Genomic DNA, 23,102 nt, shown 5'->3' with positions numbered 1-23,102 from the left:
AAGAGCAATGGCTCTCACTTCCTATTGAACTGATAGACCGCATAATTGAAAGCATCACACATCGCTGTTTGTGCTGTATTGCTTCTAGAGGCAATCATATTCCATATTAAAGGTACTTTTTCTATTGCAAACCGATACTTCCAATTTGTTTATTTTATACATGTGCTAATTTCTATACTACTATTAATGTCTGATAATTTCTTTTTATGTTGTTTAATACCTTACTATGTGTTGTATATTGTGGGTAAGTTTCATAAAATTCCATGTGTAATTTCTTGAGTTATCGCGATTTTTGTGAATTTTCCTTAATTTATGATAACCAGTGTATATGTATATGTAAAATGATGCAATATTTAAGTTTTTTCTGTCCTTTGAAAATCACAATAAATAAAGTTAGGAAGCATTAAATGATTATCGATGATGCACGATTGTATTGAAAGTATGTACGATTTGAGCCTTTTCACCTTTTTTCCCATTAGTGTATAATGCAAGAGCAATAGTCTTTGCTTGTCTTTTGCTGTACGATGTTGCCAACATAACCCTCGCCACTACTCATATTAGTCGACCCCCCTCCAGCTGGGAGAGTGGGTGAGACTTCTGTTTACACCATACTCCAGTAAATAAAGCCTGTTAAAGTCTATCGACTTATTATTTCTACAATTGTAAATTAAAAACATTACCAAAATAATAGGTTGTTGCCCTTTTATTTTATATATATATATATATAGTCTTAATATGTATAATTTTAAATTTCTTCCCGACAGTGCAGTTAAAAAAAAGCAAAAAAGCAAATTAATCTAATAAATTAATGAGTAACTAAACATTTAACTCTTTTCAGTTAGGAGAAGAATCGAAATTTCTGAATTGTCGACTATAAGAAACCTCTTAAAGTTTCAACTGACAATTAAATCTGCTTCGCCTTTAACTTTCGCTTTATCTTTCGTTTCGTTATTTTCAATATTGATTCGCAGATTTCGAAATCATTGTTGTTTATTTCATCCTTGGCATAACATTAATTTGTGATTTTTGAATTAGACGCTTCTACAGGTTTTTTTAAATATACTAGTTGTCGTTTGTGAACACTCTACGTTGAAATAATTTTTACGCTGTCAACATAAATTTTTGATAGCCTGAAATCTTAAAAAAATTATAATTATTCTCTCATAGTTTTATTTTCTTTATCAAGTTAAGTTTTTCGTCAAGTGCAAAATATTTTAAATTAGGCTGGTAATATTAGGGTACTTATTCGCTTCTCAGAGTGGTAAAAATCCTATTACCACTGTGACTAAATTAGGCAACTATATTGATATAAAAGTTCTAATTATTGCTCTTATAACCAGCAATATTTATCACCACATTTAGTCAAGCATCACTAGCGTCAATAAGATATTGAGCCGTGAGGACTCAGAGGATAGAGATTTGCCTTCCAATGAGGTGAACGAACCGGGTTCGAATCCGAACAACGGATACGAGTTCCGTATCCGGCTTGCACCGACCGCAGTGCTGACGTAATATATCATCTGTAGTAGACGGGTCATGGGTTAGAGTCTCCTTGCAGTCAGAACCATGGCAGGTTTTTGCGGTATGGTATATTGTAAAAAAAAAATCTTATATTGTAATTTACGCCAAAGACGCTTTATTAAGTTTGATTACAGGTGTTCAATGAAATAGGAAAAAAAAACTTGGTTCTAAAAAGTTGTATTAATATAGAAAGCGAACAAATTTATGTAAGAAAATCACCATAATTAATCTTATTAAAAAATCAATCGCCTTATTATAGTTAGCGTAGTGTTACAATTAGTTTTAGTAATAGGTACTAATAGTATTATGTTAATTGATGTTTTAAAAGATACTTTTGGAGAAATTTTTCGATAATCTGGAAATTTTTGACTATCAAGAATTGACTTCCAGCATTTTGCCAAACGATACTGAATATTATTAATATTTATTTTGACGGAATGAACTTGTTTTGTACAGAAATGTATGTTTTGTTTAGTTTGCTAGCATACAGCCACCAGAATGAGCAGTGAATAGCTGCAGGAAAAAAATAAATAATTGTTTTTATCTTGATTGATTTTTTTGGTATTTGTCTAACAGTTTTGGGCATAATTAAGCTGACATTAATACAGATTAGTTTTTCACTTCGTATTTACCCTGTACGAAGAACGGATATTCAGCTTGCCAAAATTAAAACCGAAAAATATGCCAAACGATACGGAATATAATTAATATTTATTTTGACGGGAGGAACTTGTTTTGTACAGAGAAGTATGTTTTGTTTAGTTTGCTAGCATACAGCCGCCAGAAAGAGCAGTAAATAGCTGTAGGATGTAGGAAAAAATAAATAATTGTTTTAGCTTAATTGATTTTTTTGGTATTTGTCTAACAGTTTTGGGCATAATTAAGATGTCATTAATACAGATTAGTTTTTCACTTCGTATTCACCCCGTACGAAGAACGGATATTCATATTGTCAAATTTAAAATCCAAAAAGTATTCACAATGGGGATCGAATATAAATATTTAGGCGAGAAAAAAAAAGAAAAAAAAACGCTTTCGAAATCTGAAAAATTACACTGTAAGAAGGCGAATGTAATAAACATCAAAGCATGTTTAATTTGAAAATGAAACTTAATGTTCTGTCTAATAATCGTCTTTTAATTCTACTATGTTTCCATGTGCAATGAAACCTGTCTTGCTGCTTACTACATTCGCTTTCCTCTGCTATGCTTTTCTTTTCCTTTTCTTTGCTTTTCCTTTCCTTTGTCAGATTACTAGCATTTTTAGTTTTTCTTCGCTTATCTGCATCCTGAATTTACATGAGTAAAAAAGATTTTCACGAAAGAAGCTCAATTAGCATTAGAAATTAGCTAAGAGTTCCAAAAAGAACAAGTTTTTGTGATGTCTCCAAACACATCAAATCCTTCAAAAACCATGGTCGCTAAGGAGTTCTTGCACCTAAACAAATCTCATTGCTTTATAGATTTTTTTCCCGGCAAAATATGTATTTTATGCTAATCAATATGAGCTATACAAAATATTTCAGTTTAAAAATGGGTGTTATGTTTGCGTTATAGTTCTTTATAATAGATTGATGGATAAAAGTTAGAGCAGTGCGAATCTAAAAACTCATCAAAAAGCAAAATACATGGTTTCATTCTTTTCGTAGACAGCAAAACATGTACTTGAAATGAAATGAAAAAAAAGTCACTTTTCTTTCAAGAAAAAAAATCATTTTAAGAAGGTTTCTACTTGGAGTAAAATCTGATGTAAAAATCAATTCCAAAAAGAATACCAGTCCTTTATCTCTGTCATTTCCTACACAGGAGATTATTGGAAATACGCCCTCTCCTCTAAATGAAAATTGGAGAATGGAACAGACCTTTGAGAAAATTGAAAACCTAAATAAAGGACAGAATTAAATATTTCACGAAAATGGCATGAGAATTGGTTAAAAAAATATTAAATTTCTTAAAAATAAAAAAAAGTTATTTAAAAAGACAAAAAAACAAAGCAAAAAAAACAATTTTACTATAACGACATAAGTTAATTTTGTTTAATTCATGTGTAAGTCATTTTTATAACAGTAAAAGAAAAGAAAAGTCAGATTTCAAATATTATTAAAAATAAGTTTATTTTAGTCTCTCCTTTTACAAAAATGCTCAGAGAATAGCTTCCGATGACGCGAGGAAAACTTACGAAAGTGATGCGTCTCAAGTTCATCTTTTTATACCTTATTATGTACAGTTATTTTATCCTTTTTAGACAGCTTGAAAAACCATAGTTTGCAAAATTTGAATTTTGTTTTATTTATTTATTTGTTTTTGTTAAGATGGCCAAAATTTTGATTAGTGATAACTGTGGGACGGAATTAAATATTTCACGAAAATAGTATGAGAATTGGTTAAAAAAAATATAAAATTTTTGTAAAAATAAAAAAACGTTATTTAAAAAGACAAACGAAAAAAAAAACAATTTAAGTTCAACGACATAAGTTAATTTTGTTTAATTCATGTGTAAATCATTTTTATAGCAGTAAAAGAAAGGGAAAAAAAAAAGAAAAATCACATTTCAATTTTTATTGAAAATGAGCTTATTTCAGTCTCACCTTTAACAAAAATTCTCAACGAATAGCTTCCGATGTCGCAAAGAAAACTTACGAAAGTGATGCGTCTCAAGTTTATCTTTTTATACCTTATTATGTACAGTTATTTTATCCTTTTTAGACAGCTTGAAAAACCATAGTTTTCAAAATATGAATTTTGTTTTATTTATTTACTTATTTTGGTTAAGGTGGCCAAAATTTTGATTAGTGATAAACTGTTAATGTGCCAAAAAGATTCCTTCCTTCATTCAGGAAACTTTTGCAACTTGTATTGAAATCGTGCAGAGTCAGTGAAAAGTTCCAGTTTAGTTTTGAACACTAGAACTTATACAAATATTATTCATTTTAATTTACTATAAATTCCCTTTGTCAATTATATAGCTACGGAATCTGTTTAAAATAACCAGAAAACGATTTAAACCTGTGTTAGTGTAGCACAGAGTTATAGTAAAGATGTGAGATTTTTGTATGAATGAAATTTTTTGGAGATAAATAATAACTAGTGTTAAATTCGCATGAAACAACCTAAAGCATGTGCTTTGAAATTTATGACATGAAAAAATATGATGTAGATTTTCTTGTAACAGTCAAGACGCGATTGAAACTTGTACACTAAAACTAATCAGAATTTTAATCATTTTGATTGACTATAATTTTCTTTCGGTAATTATACAGATATGAAATCTATTTAAAATGATCAGAAAACAATTGAAACCAGTGTTATTGCAACACAAGTTAATAAAGATGTGAGAATTTTTTTTAACTGAAATTTTTAGTCGATAAGTAATAGTTAGCGCTGAATCAGTATGAAACAGTCAGAAAACATGCTGTGTATTCTGGCTGCCATGAGACTCATATTATTATTATGCCATGAGGCGGCATGGATTAAGCTCTCTAACTAGTAGGAAAGATGACATCCTAATAGACACCAAAAGGATTTATTAAAACCGCATGTGCAAAATTTCATGTTCTACAGCTATAGTGCTGAATTTGAATTCCCTAGTATGATTAGAATATTTTACTTCATTAAACAAATTCATCTGAAACTGAGAATTTCGTTTTCAGAGTAAGTATGTTTTTGTTTAGGGGTTCATATTTTATTAGTTAACGTAAATTTCATGGAATGAATTTTATAAATAAAGTTGGATCTGAATTCTAAAGAATCCATCTTCCAACAAAAACTTCTTCTGTTCTTTGAAAGAACAATTAGAATGTTGTATGGTATTTATGCATTTTGCACATCAATAAATACGGTATAAAGAATTATAAGACTGAAAACTTTATGATTCACTAAGAATAACTGAGAGAGATTTGCTTCCAAAATTTTATTATATATGTTACCGGCAACTTGAAATCCGGCATTCTATAGAATGTCTAAAACTAGTCGACAATGTATGAAACGATTTATATTTCTCACATTTCCTAAGCATTATATAGAATGCCAAATGAGAAACTGGCAATGTATAAAATTCTGTAATTCAAAATGTCATTCAAGCCTATCATGTTGCAACAAGTAGGTTAATTTCTTATTTTTATTTGAAAATTTTGTTTCCCTTAATAAGAATGGCATATATCAGGTTTTGTACAACTTTCATTTTTTTACGCATTTTTAATAATTTTTTTCAATGGCACTCTCATTATTTTTTACGAATAACATTTTATATATAAGAAACGTACATCATTTACATAATAACCTCATCAGGACGTTTTTTTCATACTTTACCTAAATAGCATTTATCATTCTATAGAATGCCTATAGGTATTATATACAATGCCTAGGGAAAGAATGTAATACTTTTCATATTTCATACCTTGCTTAAAACTATCCGACATTGTATAGAATGCCTATGCATTCTATAGAATGCCGGCGTTTCATACTTTGTCGGTAACATATAAACTATAATTCAGTTTTCTAAAAATTATCTGCTGCATCAAAATCATTTATTTAAAGAAATTCAAAAAAAACTTTTGAAAACAATATTCAAATTTCAGTTTTTTTACAAATACATAAGTAGTTTTATCTTATCTTTCTTGTTTTATAATATCTGTATACAATATAGTTTATTTTCACAAAGCAGCATAGCGAATTTAATATTTTTTATCTGCAAAAAAGCTTCAAAGTAATAGTTTTAGATAAAACTTACTTTTGGTTATTCAATGTATATAGAAAAATGTGTTTGTTGATAAAGTATCATAACTTTAGTATAAAAAAAGAGCAATTTTAACTTATCTTCCGACTTCTTTTCAAGCTCAGATTATTGGAAACACGCCTCGTTTCCCGAAGGAACAACAGGAATAATACAAACGCAAAGTCGTGACTTTGCAAAAACTTTTCGATCCTCCTTTTTTCCATGTTTTTGTTTTTCTTCTTCTTCTTTCCTATTCCAAAATTAAATTTGTCTTCCGAAAAAAAAAAAGAGTTGAAGAGCTATTGAACCAAGAAAAAATGGCAAAAAGGGAAAGTGCATGTTCAAGTTGGAGAAAAATAAAATGAATTTTTTAGAATGTTTAAAAGGATATATTTTCGTTTGCTTTAATTTTATTCAATGATATGCAAAGCGGCTGATTTCCTGAGCCTTTGTGAATTATTTTAAATTTAAAAATTAATTATTTGTTTACTTTATTCAAAAAACTATGAAGGTTTATTTTTTGACGCAATTACTTCACAGAATAATAACAAAAATCGACTTTCACAACATCTAAGAGTTTTGGAATTGATATCATTTTCATAATTTTTTTTAATATACTTAACGTTGGTTTAAGCATGTATGATATTTGAAGGAATGCGGAAATATAAAAATAAGTTGCTCTAGAAAGTAAGTTTCAAGTAGCACATAAAGAGTTTAATGAAGGGGATAAAGCAATAAATGTTTATTTGTACTGGACAACAGTCACCTAATTGAGATTCAGGAAACTTTTACAGTGCCTATCTGGAAATCGTACTAAAACTCAGTTTGACCTCAAAATATCACCTTTGTGAAAGTATGGCTTATCACAATGTTGTTATAGTCCCTTTATTTGCATAGCTACATTTTTCATTGGTATTTTAAATTTACAAATTAAGTAGACATCAATTCAATTGCTTAAGATAAAGATATGAAAAATGTTATTCTGCGTAAACACATCAGTCAATCACATGATAAAATATATGGATTTACGTACAATATCAATGAATATATTGTCAAATAAAACAACGAAGAAGAATTTTGAATATTATTTTTTAGTTAACACTTAATAAATAAATATAAAATATTATCTTTTTATCGCATAATCAGCTTTACTGATCGATGCATTATAAATTTTTTGTATAGCAATGATTTTTATAAATAAATAAAAGCTTATTCAAACCATGTGTAATTTTGATTAAAATATATCCATAGATTACATATAATCAACACAATATTGCATAGAAATTTGACAAGAAATTTATTAAATCTTTTTGGAAAACGTAATTTACCTAATGTCCATACTTTTACAAAAATTCTTGCAAGTTTATTTTGTATTTAATTAAAGATATTGTTTAAATTTCTGAATAATGTGAGATTCTTAATATTTTCAAAATAGATTTGATTTAGCTTATTTAATGGAACAATCTTACATTTAATTAAAAATATTGTTTAAGGACATAAAGACATAAGTTCTTCTTGTAGACGAGCGCAAAACCTTCTATCCACCAGATTCTGAATTATTGTTCCGAAAAATGAAAAGAAATTTAAGTCTATATGATGCAGTCATTAGCTAATTTTTCATTCCACTGTGTAGGTTACATACGAAAAGCTAAAATGCCTTTACTTAAATTAAAAGCAATTGCTTATTTCGGATTTGTTTCATACGCTAGAAATGTCTCTATTGTATTTCAGATTCTTACGTCTGGAGATAAAATGGCTAAATTTAAAGGTTATTATTTTTTCAAATCAAAGACTCATATGTTTGTAAAACTTTTACGTCTATACGACACTTTCATTTCCGCATACATGGAAGCATCATAAAGCTGTTTAACACAAAGAGTCTAGTATTTGCCATACCTAACGATAGATGGCACCACCAGATAAACAAATTAAGCCGTAATCTATGGTTTATTTGATAAAACACAAGTCAACCACAGCATTCCTCCAATAACCATTACCTAATGAAAAGCCTTGATACAATATCCAGATACTAAATTTCTTTCTTACGGTTTTGAAACCATACTAGTTGCAAATGCTTAAAAGCTATATCCAGTGTCTTTTAAGTATACTACTTGTAAACTGTTTCAAATCTGTAAAAGTAAAAATATATACTTTATCGTAAATTTTATGGTTAATGGAATGGACAGATTGCAACCGATTATTTTGCCGTAATTTAAGAAAGAAAATTCTGACGGAGTAAAAGTAATGTTTACAGTCGCTCTTAAACACTAAGCAATTCTTAAAATGTTTAAAATGCATAGTGCAATTTTGAGTTAAAGTAAATAAGCTTTTTTCTAATATATAGTTAGCAAGTATAAGTTCGAAAATAATTATAAGTAATCTAAGCAAAATTTATGCCTTGTGCGAGAATAAAAGAGAATGATAAATAACAAAACAGCTAATGACGGAAACATTAACTAATTTAATATTCATTAGAATAATAAAATAATGTTTAAAGAATTACGTTGAAGGAATTAAACTAAAAATATTAAAAAAATTGGTTTTAAAACTTCCTTGGTCATTATTTATAATAATTACTCGTGTGTTCTTTACTTATACACATAAATTTACAAACTAATAGGTGTCATTATTACTAATTATAGAAATTTATTTTTAGTAATAGTCTAACAAGAATTCCCATTTTTCATTATTTTATGAAAACATAATATTTAAAAGAAATATGAAGGACAAAATCTTAAATCAAACTTATTAATAACTTAAACGTAAATAAACTTACATGTCAAAAAATAATAAGTAAATAAATAATAAATGAATAAAGTAATTTGAAAAAAATAAAAAGTAAAAAACAAACTTTTTTCTTGCGTATGGCTTTCTGCTTGTTTGGTGATAAAATCAATATGTTAAAAAATGCGACTTAGAAATAAATATATCAGTTTTTGGAACCTTGTTAACAAGCACACACAATTTTTGTTAAAAAAAAGCATCCATATTGATTTTTTCTAGGCGTTTACAAATGGTGATTTGTGAAAGAAGATATATAAAATATATTTCTATCAGATGTTTTAAAATCAATTCAAAAATGCACAGGCAAAACCATATGAATCATATTTAAATTAACAAGTATAAATACTCATAAATAATTTAATTATTTTAGATTTGTTATTCTTTTAACCATTTCCATTTCATAAAATAAATTCCAAAATCAAAACTCAAGATTTATTTATTAATAAAAAAATGATCTAAATAATAATAATAAAAAGTCATGAGTAGTCATTAATATTTAAGTCATTAAGAAAGTCATTAATATTTAAGATTAAATATATCGAATACACCTAAATTTTATGCATTATTAATGTATCTAATAATTATATCCTAAATATTTCATTAGTAAGATCAGATATATTTACTCGTTTTATTTTTTTCCGGGTTGTGTAACTATGTAATTTTAAGTCTTTACTTTATAGTCTTACGTTTTCCTGCGAATAAAAAAAAATTAAAATTTCTTTCGAACGGAATTTCTTGTGAAATATTAAATATTAAGAAAAAGTATTGAATAATATTTATTTAAAAATAGTTTTTTAATATGAGATATATGTATGGCTAAATTTCAAAAATCTCAAAAAGTGAATTTGGATGTGTTGTACTTAAAAGTGATTTTTACTTATTTTTAATTTTTTATGGCCGACCGGACTGTATAGGGGTTAAGGGGTGGGCCTTGCATCAGAAAGGTTCTGGTTTAGATCCCGGGCAAGGTACGATAATCTTTTATTCTCTGTACAATCTGTCCTTAGTGTAGGAGTAATGTTGACTCTCCTAATATGTGCCCCTGAAAGAGTAACCAACAAATCTGCCCTGTAAATTCGAGAATTGACGATATTAACTGTACTTTTGACCAATTGGTGTTAAATTTTGCAAAATGCTAATTTCAAATATTTTTCTATTAAACATTGAAATTATGTTATGTAATTAAAACTTAACTTCCATTTATCTTGCATAAGCAGAATCTGAATAGGTGGAAATTCCATGTAGTTAACTTCACACTTTACTCTAAGAAATCAGGATCAAGTTGCGGTAAAAAGTACCGGCACTCAGTGTACCAGTACTCAGTACCATAAACTGCATTTTTTTACCAGAACATGTTGAGGAACAAAACAATCTTTCATACCGGGACATCTGACAAAAAAATAACTCTGTAGAAACTCTGAATCACTGACTAAATATTACTTTAAAATGTACGGTATAATATTTTACGGTAAAATGGTAATAAATTGCAGTTTAAAGGATGATGCAGTGAAAGTGACTGTACTTTGTATCGTAACTTAATCCACAAATTTTTACCGTAAGCCTTCTAATGCTTAATTATAATACTTTAAAAAATGAACTATGATATACTGTAAAGTTTACCAATAAATAAATGTAAGTTAGTATTATTCTGCATTTAAATTAGTTAGAACACTTACAATTCATGTCGAGACTAACGGAGCTCTGAACAGGTGGCGATATATCGTTGTTGACTGCTTGACATGTAAAAGTAGCCATCAGATCACGCCTCTCGAGTGTGGGTAGAACAAGTTCATTCCGTATGACGAGAGGTGACATAATCTCGTAAGTGTCATCGATCACATTGCGACCTTTGTACCACAATAGAGATGGAGAGGGCTTGCCTGGAAACAATAATATGCAAATGAATATAAATATTGAGCAAATCGACTGAAACGTTTACGAAATAATATGCAATTAATTAGACTGCTTGGAAACTTTAAAAAATGTTAATAATAATAATGCAAAAATAGGAGAGACAAAATCGAGGTTATTAATTTGAGATTTAAAAACATCAAATATATTTATAACAATCCTTAGAGGGGATTTTTGGAAGTAAATACATCAAAGAGAAATTTAATCTAATAAATATATTAGTTAGTTTTTTTTAATATAGTTTTAAAGTTTTAGCACAGATTTTTTTAAAATATGGTTTAAATATAAAAATATAGTTTTAAACCAAAAATACAAACCAGGCAAAAAAAAAGAAGAACTCCGTAAGTATACATAAAAGTTTATTTACCATGTTAATTCCACATGTTTATTCATGTAACAACGGAGTGTAGAGAAAGATTAAATTTGTTATAAAATGCATTTTTGTTATTATATTTTAAATAATTAAGTTTTAGCGTTATCAAAAATGCTATTAATTTTCAATGTTTCAATAAAATTACTAAATGCGGTTAAAAAGTATTTGAAAAATGTTTTGTGTATTACTTTAGTAAATATTTGTAACTTCTGTTTACTCAAAATATTTAAATGCATTAAACATTTTAATTTTCTTTTTTTTTAAACATACTTTGCTGATACACTTTTTGTGTTTAATAAATTCATTTACATGAATTTCATGTTCCAAGGAGTATATCACGAAGGAATTAATATAAAACTCATAAGGGGATAATCATAAAATTGATCGCTTATAATTTAGACCCGAGCAAATATTTCTCCTACCAAGTGGGAGAGTTTCGTATTCAGAACGTAGTAGTCAACACATGTTACAAAAAGTTCTGCCGTCTATATTGATGACAATTTCCTGTATTCTAAGGCAAGAGCTAAAAATTATTTACTTTACATATTTTAATAATGAGTAATTTTTTCATAAATTCGATAGGAAAATAAAACCTTAACGTGCTTACATTTAAAATATAACTAAAATAGATAAGAACCAAATCATTTTTTAAAGATAAATACACAATTTCTTTAAGCGAAATGGTTTTTTTTTAAAATTTTTTTCTTTGCCAAACAAAACCAAAAAAGTGTGTACTTTTTACTCCTCAGATATTTTAAGCTATGTGTAATAGTCCAAGGTTGTAAAATATATTTTTGTGAACATTGCCACATGCAATGTTCAAAAATATTAAAGTACTTAGTAAAGCTATACATTTTTAAAATATTTATTTGCACATGCAACGCTTATAAATATTTAAGTTCACAGTAAAGCTATAAATTTTTAAAATATGGAATACAACAAAATATTATTTGTTATTACGATATTGGTTTTGGTTATTTTGACAACGTAAAAAATAAATTTTAATTATATTCAAATTCAATCAACTAAAGGGACGATCTCAACGCAAAAACGTACTCAAAATGAGCTATTCCCTAAGGATAACTTTCTTTGCATTAAACAAGTTTTATCTTTACATTTACTTACTTTACTAGACTTCGAAATCCAGTATAAATTATTGTGAAATAATAAAGAAGAATATACAAACATTATATTTTCACTTTAAAAAAATAAATACATTGATAGCATAAATATTTCGTAAGTGATACTACTACTACCAAATATAAAACGCACATTATATAGCTAGTAGTAATAGTAGTTATTTTTTCGAAATAAGTAGCTTTGAAATAATATAATTCTTTGCATTTGCAAATCAAAAGCAAGTAAAGGTTTGGAAACAATTTAAATAACGAATAAAATCATTTTTTTGTGTTCATTATTTCCAAAAGGAGGAAAGTATTTTTCAAAATATATAGATTATTCAGCTTATTCAAACGCAAAAATAGACTTTAAATAAAATATTATAACTTTATGCTTATACTTACAAAGTTCTGTTAGAGTTAATAGTTATTAAAAAGACTCGTTTGAATATTTTTTTTGAGAAAACGTACACAATTTGCAAGTTTCAAAATGTCTACGTATGTCTTAAGTATTGTCCTTAATACATAAGATATTATCATCGAAGGTTTTTCACGCTCTATTTGACTATAAGTTTAAAATATATTTTAAAATTATTTTTGAAAATATTTAATTACGTAAATTGAAATTTTTTATCAGTAATAAAATTAACGAAATAAATTCAAATTAAAAACTCATGCTTCTGAATTCGTGTTAAAGAAATTACCAAAATTTATGTTGATATGCTAATGATATGAGTAAATAACGCAAAATAATCACTCAGATATTAGAAAAAAATATTTTAAAATGGAGCTTCTTTTATAAATGCATTTATTTATAAAGTTAAATAGTTGTTTATATAAAAAATTTCAAAAATATGTAAACAGTTAAGATTTCTCATTTTTAAGCTAAAGCTCATTATTTCATTTTTACTCATTTGTTGCAACTGAACTTTATGATTATTCTGTATAAAAATAAATTTGAAATGTTGATTTCAAAATATTTCTTAACCTTTTTGTAAAAAGAAAAATTATATGATGACGACGAACGAGCAAAACGAATCATTTAAAATAATGCCAAAATAGAAGGGCAAGGATTATCTTTCATATAGTTTTATGTGATAATTATTACACTGTAAAGAATTTAGGATCAAATTACAGAAAAAAAAGTACCACCAGTCAAGGAGCCAGCATTTTTTAAGTAAAGTCTATTTCTACCGAATCATGTTTCGGAACAGAACATCTGATATACCTTAATTTTTCCAGAAATAATAACCGTAAAATCACTGAATCACCCTATTTAATAAATGTTTCGATAAAAATTATGGTATAATTTCGTACAATAAAAATGGATTTTTACGGATTATGCCCCTAAATTGACTGTAATTCATACCGTAATTTCAACCGGATTTTTTTACGGAGTAGGTAGAGATCAACGATGGAGTAGTTAAAAAAAATATACTCGTTACTCCATAATTACTGTCCTTAAATGTACAGTTTGATAAAAAAATAAATGGACAACCAGGAATAAATTTCGATGCAATAATCGGAATTTCCGGTAACTTTAAGTTCTAGGACTCAATCTTAATGCAGGGCTAAAGAGAGAATATATGACCTGGTTAACTTCTTTAAAGAAACTCTCTCCGCACCAAACGCGGAGAGAGTTTCGTCTGTGACGTCACGGGGGAGCAAAGTTTGTCTTTTTTTTCAAGAACCGAGAGTTCGGTCTAACTAGCTCTAACTAATATTGGAGCTTTCTTTAATGTGATATATTCCAAGACATTCGTTGTTTTCTATAATGATTTTCCTCAGTTTTTTAAATTATATTACAAAAATTTAAAATTATTAACGAAATGCCAGTTCGTGCAATTGAAATAGAAGACAAATATAAGAGCTGGTAAACTCCTTTGAAGGAACTCTCTCAGCACCAAACTTCAGATTTTCGCCTGTGACGTCACGAAGGCACAAAGTTCGTCTTTTATTTCAAGAACCGAGAGTTCGGTCAAACTAGCTCTAACTAATATTGGAGCTTTCCTTTTCGTGATATATTCCAAGACACTCGCTGTTTTCTATAATGATTTTCCTTAGTTTTTCAAAGTGAATTACAAAAATTTTAAATTATTAACGAAATGCCTGTTTATGCAATTGAAACTTGCACAACTTCTGATAGAAAAACAAAAGGAAAAAATATAATTTTCTATGTGTTCATTTAAATAAATGAACAACTATGTAAGGAATGGCTTCAAAGTAGCAAGCAAAATGAACCAGTTAATATGAAATACGCACGAATATGAAGTAAGCATTTCTTGAAAGTTTATGAAGATGATATTAAAAATCGTTTGCTTGGATTGCCAATTAGAATGATTTTAAAATCTACTGCAATACCGAGAGTAAATTTGCCTTTTTCTTCTTTACAAACAATTTCTTCTTGTCAAGAAAGATTGAATAAACTCAAAGTGTTGGCTCGTGCATTGGATAAATTAAAAACTCTATGCCCAAAGAAAAGCAATTTAAATACTATGAACGAAATTTTTTTAAGTACAACAAATTGTGATAAATGCTTTAAATTAGAAATTTTATGAAGTTAAAGTACTAAAAGACAGAATTGAAATTTCAGAAAAGGATTTGAAAAATAAAAATAATGGAGAAAAGAAGTTTAAAAAAATATCAGTTCAGCGTATGAAACGGTGATACGCATCCAGAAAAAAAATTATGAGCAGAGAAGGGAATTGTTGAAATTGGAACAAGTTTTTAAGAGAATGCATAATTTAGTAAACATTGTAAAAAAGTTTTTACAAGAGGTTAAATACAATCTTTAATTCAAATGTCAGATGGACAACAGAGGACATTTCACGATTATACGTTCTCTTTCTCAAAAACCATATGATTTTTGGTAATTTAAAATTGGCCTACCTCTACTAACTGCTAGTACGTAAGCGATGTCACGCAAAATTATCTTGTGCTCCAGGCTAACAGAAAGATGTTTTAAATTTGATTAAAAATTGTGCCGAAAATTTAAGTGGCTTAAAAAAATACGTGTCCTTAATTTTCATTGAATGCATTTCTCCACAGATATTTGCTATGATGCTGGACTTGATCAAATCCTAAGTACTTTACAAAAAAGTTCAACTAGTTTTGATAAGAGGACTGTTTTCAAATTGGAAACAACCAATTTTTTACGATTTTGAAGTTACAATGAATAAAGTCTTACTTTTCAAAGTCATATAAAGCTTGGAAATAATTGAAATCGATCTAAAAGCAATTGTTTCAGATCGAGGAGTATGTGGGACACTTAGAAAGAATCTCCAAATAACAATTGAATCAGTTTATTTTTTGAAAATTTAACCATCCGTCAACCGAAAATTTAACCAACCGACCATCGTCAAAAAATTTTGATTTTGCTGATATGCCTCATTACGTAACGATACTAGCTATTGTGAAATTTCCAAGATTATTATGAACCTAAATTATTTTCTTTCAGTAATTAGCGTTTAAGGTTGTTGTTTCTTAATGATTAAGTATAAACAATTGATTTGAAATCAGGATTCTAAATTTAACCCAACTTTATAAATTATTGTCATCAAACAATATGTAACTAAAAAAGTGTCGATTTATTCCTTTTTTTTAAAATAATACACAAGAGTTAAAACTGAAAATTTTAAAATAAAGTATTTATAGCGTAATGTACGACAACCAGTAAAAATTTTTATTAGTTCAAAATGGTACTTATTTTAAAATTATGGCGAAGAAAAAAATTTTGAACTATGTTTTTGAACGGATAAAATGTGTTAATTGTGTTTGAAAGGTAATATTAAGAAATATTCGAACTTATTTTTACAGAGAGAATGATGCAAAGTTTTCCCAATATCTTTGTTTGCAATTTCCAAGATCCGTGTGCGGCGCGACCTCACGAGGAGGAAAATCGTAGCTTCTGGTTTAAGAGAGGAATGAACTAGCCCTTCTCTCTTCTCTTTAGCCCTGATCTTAATGATTCGAAATATGAGCAGACCATATTTTAAGTTATGAAATGAAACACAAAAACATAATTTCTCAAATAAATATACATTTTCTTCTATGGATTCAGATTTCATTATTTCATNTAGTGAAAATTAAATAAAACTAAAATGGGTGGACTCGCCCCTGGATGAGTAGACTCGCCCCGGTTTACGGTACACATCAGGGTTGGGGATAAAATAACATAGTTTAAAAATTTAGTTCACATACCTCCTTCTGTTTCACAGATAAGATGCAGACCCTCTCCTTCATTGTAAGGTCCAACAATGCCACTAAGTATTTCACCGTTCATATCCTTAATGATGGGATTACCAGGAGGCACTGAAATAAATTTCGTATTATTTTAATTCATTGAAACATAAAGAAACAAAAATGAAGGGATAAAGATTGTTCCAAAAGACTGCGTAAAGTAGAAATTGATAATATTCAATCAATAAAATTTATTTGATAAAATCGCTCATTTTTTTTTCTAAAATACTTAAAATGGAAATTTCCATACAATTTTCTGTTTGTTTTGAGTTAAAAGTATTGCCTGCCTGTAATTTTGTTATATTCATTGCTTGATTTCAAAGAAAAAAAAATATGCATGCTTTAATTTTAAAATGTCATACACAAATTTTAAAGTAGTTTAAAACATTGATTTTTAGTTGTAATTGTTTAAAAATGCAGTACTAATTTATCTGGATAGTCAGGAGAATATATAATGCTTCTTTTATGAATTCAAAGTGGCTAAAATATTTTTAAAGAATTATAATGGTAAATATCTTTCAAATATTTAAATTATTCTCAAAATTTATGTTAGTTTTATTTCCTTTTTAATGGTTTAACGAATAAATGGTTAGTATAATTTGTTTGAATAATGACACTAAATATTTGTCTTTTATTAAAATTTCATTCATAATCCAGATTATATAATCGAAGAATCATTTTTATTTTTATTTTAGTAGGGGAAAGTGATGTAATACTGGTTAGCTATGATTCGATAACTGGTGTTAACCTGTTCAACCTGTCAGTTTTAATAAGGATATTAATTGCGTAGTTATGTACAACATATCATTTGCTGAAAATAAGTTATTGATGTACTACATCTCAGTGAACAAATAAATAACAGATTAAAATCTAAGCACTGTAAAGCTGAAGAGCTTTTGAGGGTTCCTGGCAGTCCACGTCGACACGCTGTGGCCCAATTTGTTTACTAACAGGACATGATTGCCTTGCAGATCACCTTCACCGTATTCGAATCTCCTCAAGCCCTTACTGCCCCCTCTGTAACTCTAATATCCCTATGGATAGACACCACTTCCACCACTGTGCAGTCCTTAAGGGCGACTCCGAGACTGGGCTTTATTGGAAGGCCAGAGAACTTATGAGGCAATGACTTCGGTCAATTTATTGTTGTCTCATCTTTACTTCTGTTCTTGCTCATTTATTTTTATTTTTGTCTTGCCATTGGAAATAAAAAAAATTTACTACATCTTTTTATAATTTTTTTTCTTCTGAAAAATGCAAAATCGACCGGTCTTAATTCATTAGTAAGGTAAAACTGGATACATATGTTACTGCTATAGGAAATTTAAAAATACTTGAATTTCAGGGACTTCGATTTTATTTAGTAATTTAAGAAAATAGTGCATGTAATTAGCATGTTGCGCAGTCAAGGCCAAGCTAAAGAAGCGTGGGAGAGGGGGATAATTGTCCAGGAGCTCGGAACTTCAGAGGCCAGTTCAAAATTCCTTGCATAGTGCTTGATAATTTTTCTTCTAAGATAAGTACTGAGAATTTCTTTGAAACTAATATAAAAACTACGATTTTGCCTAAAGGGACTTCAAAAATTCTACAAAATATGAAAATAAGGCTTTTAATTGCTTTGAATAAAGTTTTCATCAAAAACTGTGCTCTAGATCCATCAAACCTTTGTTCATGCTTGCATGCAGTTGTCTTCTTCTTCCGCTGCATCTTAGCCTTCGCAAAAACATACATCAAGAGGGACCCAGTCATACCGTAAAAATAGAGATTATCTTTTCGAAACAGAACTGTGCTACTATTGGTCAAAATCCTTATTGTTTTTTCTTGCATGAATCTTAAGTAAACTTATAAGCTGAATCAAAATTAATTTTCATATCTTTGATAGCCAATAAATAAGGACAGCCTAAGAACAAGAAAACATTTTAGAGTCTACATCTATAAGCCAGTATGGCCGGATATATATATATATATATATATATATATAATATTTTGAAAGATTTTACCACGTTTTACTGAAATTCTAATGAATATATCTGTAACTATATCGGTTTCTTGATAGAAAATTAATGTGCTGTTAACAATTCAGTGCCTGAATCAAATTCTTTGAAAAAATTTGCCCCATTAAATTGGTATTTATGTGGAACTTGTCCTCCGAAATTCTTTTATCCAAAAGAATTCTTTCCATTAGTTTAGTGGGTAGTGCTTACAATTGAGGAATCGCTTGTCTCACGTGACAGGTGACAAGTGAAAAAGACTGCTCGACAATTTGAAGGAGGAAAGGTTAGATAAAACAAGTCACAATGGAAATCTTTTTCTTCAAAGGAAGTCCTTAACCTTATTTTTGACTTCCTACGAAAAAAATTCTTGAAGATAGGAGAAGTGCTAAATAGATCTAACTGCCAATAAATTTTAAAAGTTCTATTTATGATAAGCTAAAATATTTTTATTATTTTTATTTATTTTATTATTAGTTCTTTGAACAAATTTATGTTTACTTTTTGTTTACATTTTTAGGAAATGATGAACAAAAATGAAATGCTAGAAGTTAATTTATTAAAAATTTTAACTATAAATCTTTTATAATCATCATTATTAATATTTTGGTACAGAAGAAACTGTGAGATTATTATGAAATTATTTTTAAGGTTAATACAAAATAATAATTATACACTTATATATACACTTATTTAAAATTCTTTCAAACTATAGCAGTTTGTTTGGTAATTGATGAGTAAATATTCGGTGAAAAAATAAAATCTTGTAGTATTTGTGATACACTGTTTTCTTTCATTCTTTCCATTAAGAATCATCAGTTTCTTCTAAGATATACACCGAAGAGCCTTTACATTATGACCACCCTCCATCTGTAACAATGGGCTCACCCAGGTTCTCATGTTTTCTCGCCCAGGAACAATGTTTTCATGGGGCATATTAGGACCCATAATCCTCATAGAACACAATCCCTGGCGTCTGTAAGCTATTTGAACATAGTTGCAAGCCAGGCTCACCCATTCATGGCAACAGTTTTTCCTGCGGGGGATGGTGTTTACCAACAGGATAATGCACCATGCCATAGGGAACGAATCGTCATGGATTGGTTCAAGTCATGTTTTGGCCCCCAAATTCACATGACCTTAATCCAATAAAGCATTTGTGGTCCTACTTGGAAAACCACGTTCGTGCTTCCATGCTACCCCCTCGCAATGTGATGGAATTGCAAAACCAGTTGGTAATCGCTTGGTACCAGATAAATCAGACTACCTATCAGCACCATGTGGAATCAATGTCACGGGGGATGCTAGCAGTTTTGAGGGCTAAAGGTGGTCCTACATGTCATTAACAGGGGTGGTCATAATGTAATGGCTCTTCGGTGTATATCTGATAAAAATAAGATAATCCTTGTTCAGTAGACAATAGCCTGCTGAACCCATTTAGATCCAACGGGACTTACGCTACCCTAGAATAATGAAATAGCCACTTTCAGCATTTGATTTTTTTTAAATTTCTCAAGAAACACAAATTGGATTATTTTTCAGAGAGATAATTAAATCACACACATGTGATTTTCCCTACTTAACATTTGGGTTTAAGACTTTTAGAGGTTTCATGAACCAAGAATGAACTGGGAAGGAAACGTAGTATTTTTAAACACCCTATGACAGAAAATCAAGCAATAAACTCGTAACTTACACATATTACTTTGGTTATTTTGCGCAATGACTGCAAAAAATTTCATAAACCTAGCTTAAATACTTTCAGATCTATGGACATTTTCATCAAAAACTAATTTGTTGTCTTACTTTTTTGCTGTAACTTTTAAAATATTCAATAAAATTACACACATTTTTTGAGTAATTTAAAAATAATTACAAACTAATTATTTTAAAACTTGAAAAAAAATCGTTACAAATTGCTCAAGATATGCCTATTTAAAGTAGTTCTTTTATACTGCACATGCGCAGAATGATTTTAAAAAATATATTTTTCGCAATTTTGTAGTAAATTTTATTTGGCAACTGATGAAAAATGTCTGACTTGAGTATTTTAAGAAAATTAAAGAGTTTCAAGTAATTTTCTAAGTAGTTTTCGCAATTTTAAAAAAACTCAAAATTATATGGGGTTTTAAACAAATTTCATTTTGTACTATTAAGCAAGATTTATTAAAAATGCCGCCGTCATCGTGGAAAGAATATGGAATAATTTCTTTTCTCAGTTTTCTTTCCTTATACCATCAGAATTTGGTGCCTGGAAGATTATTGTAAGGTATTATCATTTGTTATAGAATTTTTGTCTTATGGTACAAAATGGAATTGATAGAAACCATTCCTATGAAAAATTTTCAAGATGTGATTTCAAAATGTAATTTTCAAGACATTAAAATCAGATTTTTTTATTAGTTCTCAAATAGGATCCACTAAAAAAATTCTTAAAAAACATTTTTGTTATTTTTTTTTTGCTCATACGCGGTATAAAAGTAATACTTTTAAACAGTCATATCTTTTTAAAATATCTTTTCAAATATTAAAAGCAATAATTTGTAATTAATTTTTGATTGATCCGGAAATTTTGTTTAACTTCATTAAATATTTTTAAAATTATAGCAAAAAACGTAAGGCAAAAATTTAGTTTTTTTTAAATAAAAAATGAATATATTTTCATAAATAATTAGGCTAAAATTATAAAATATAAAGCAGTTATTTCAAATGAAAACCAAATTAATCAGCCCAATTTATAAGTCTTTTGTTTGATTTTCTGGTACAGGGTGTTGAAAATACCTGTTTTCTTTCGTAAATTATTTTCGGTCAACGAAACGTGAGAAAGCTTTAAACTTTATTGCTAACTATGAAAAATCGCATGAACTAATTACCTCTGAAGTTAAAAAATAGTCTTCTAAGCATTTTTTGAGAAATTTTTAAAAAAAATTTTAAAAGCTGAAAGCGTCTCTTCCACTTCTTTCAGCAAGTGCTTTTTTTTCATTATTCTCAAAAATCAAGTAGTAGCTAACGGAAGAAATTTAGCTAAAGCAAATAATTCCATTTTCTAAAAGGAGCTTTCTTTGAATCACGGTATATTAAAATTTCCTGCTTTAAAGCTGGTTGGCTAGCTAAAAATACGGCTGCGACTACTAAAACTGCTATTATTGTTATCACTTTACATTAACCCCTTCCTTCTCGCTCCCGTTGACGGGCTGAAGTGTTCAGTTGTAACGCGCCAATAAGAATAAAACTAATTCACTTCTTTTGCAGGAAAACATTTTATGTCTCATTCTACACACCTGATGGCAGTATCAGGATATTTTTAAGGTAATTGTGGAAGAGATGAAAACAATAAGAGATGTAGGAAAAAAACTCAGTACTACTGTCCATATTGTGACATTGGCCTCTGTATTTTATGCTTTGAAATTTATCACACAAGAAAAAATTACTAATCCTTATTTACATTATACGTAAGTTTAATAAAATTCTCGTTTAATGTTAAAACACATAGCTTTTAAATATTCCATGCTTGCTGGAAAACCAACATTAAGTCATAGTAACCCTGAATGCTAGCTTTTCCTAAAAACTTAATTTTTTTTAAATTTTAAGCCAAAAACAAATCAAAAATTAAAAATGAAGATATATATGTTCACACAAATATTTTTATATAATTTTCAGGGATCAAAAAATAGATTGACAACCGATCGTTAAGGGGTTAAAAGTTTAAAAATACCCTGGGAGAATAGCTCTTAGATAATTGCTCCTTGAAATCTTGGTGGAAAAATATTTCAAAAAATATTTGCCGCAGATATAAAATGCAAATTGTTGCTAAATTTTATTTCACAGCTGCTAATTAATGACTTTCTTGTCATTTACATGCTATAATTCTATTTGTTGATCCATACTGCTCTTCAGCTCTAACGGAACTGTGTATTGTATTCCCCTTCAACACACTGCCCCCGAAAACCACCCTAACTTCGTGGGAGGCAAGGTTTTGAATAGGTTCTTTGACGTCCTTCTGTTGCTTTCGATTTCTTCGTAGATTGATTTCATATTGCTCTTTGCAGTCGTTTATATAAAAAAATGATAGTAAGGGGTAAAAATGATAAGTAGAAATCATTAACAGAAAAAACCCCTGAGTTTAAATCGTATGATAGCAGACAGTTAAATCTTAGTTATACCCCCGGAATCCTATCGAAGTCTTCAAACAAAACGGCCCCTAAATAAATACAATCATTTAAATTTATCAACCAGAAAAAAAGTTATGGCTTATCATTGTTACCTCTTAGCATTATTTAGAGGTAAAAAAGATGAAAAAACTAAACAATAACCTGTGGTACGGAAAATAAAAACAAATATTTTTGTATTTTTACTTTATGTTTTTATTACATTTACTTTAAGGGTACAAGTTGGTTGAAATTGGTTAAAAATATGGATCGGTTTAATGCCCCATTAGTTTTTAAAATGATT

The 23,102-nt window shown here is 28.6% G+C and overlaps 1 protein-coding gene across 1 annotated transcript in view; it reads right to left on the bottom strand.

The window, feature by feature from the left end:
• The window catches only part of LOC107445831 (kin of IRRE-like protein 3), a 273,508-nt gene that overhangs the window by 68,875 nt on the left and 181,531 nt on the right, over positions 1-23,102 (bottom strand). The window contains exons 3-4 of the mRNA XM_043040440.2: positions 16,621-16,731; positions 10,695-10,898 (exon numbers count right to left, since the gene is read on the bottom strand). Of these exons, the coding sequence (XP_042896374.1) occupies positions 10,695-10,898; positions 16,621-16,731 (315 nt within the window). The remainder of the gene's footprint in view (positions 1-10,694; positions 10,899-16,620; positions 16,732-23,102) is intronic.

Source organism: Parasteatoda tepidariorum, chromosome 4 (genome assembly GCF_043381705.1).
Source record: "Parasteatoda tepidariorum isolate YZ-2023 chromosome 4, CAS_Ptep_4.0, whole genome shotgun sequence".
Lineage (NCBI taxonomy): Eukaryota > Metazoa > Arthropoda > Arachnida > Araneae > Theridiidae > Parasteatoda > Parasteatoda tepidariorum.
Note: the sequence above shows the minus strand (reverse complement) of the source record. Positions and strands in the feature narration are given on the sequence as shown.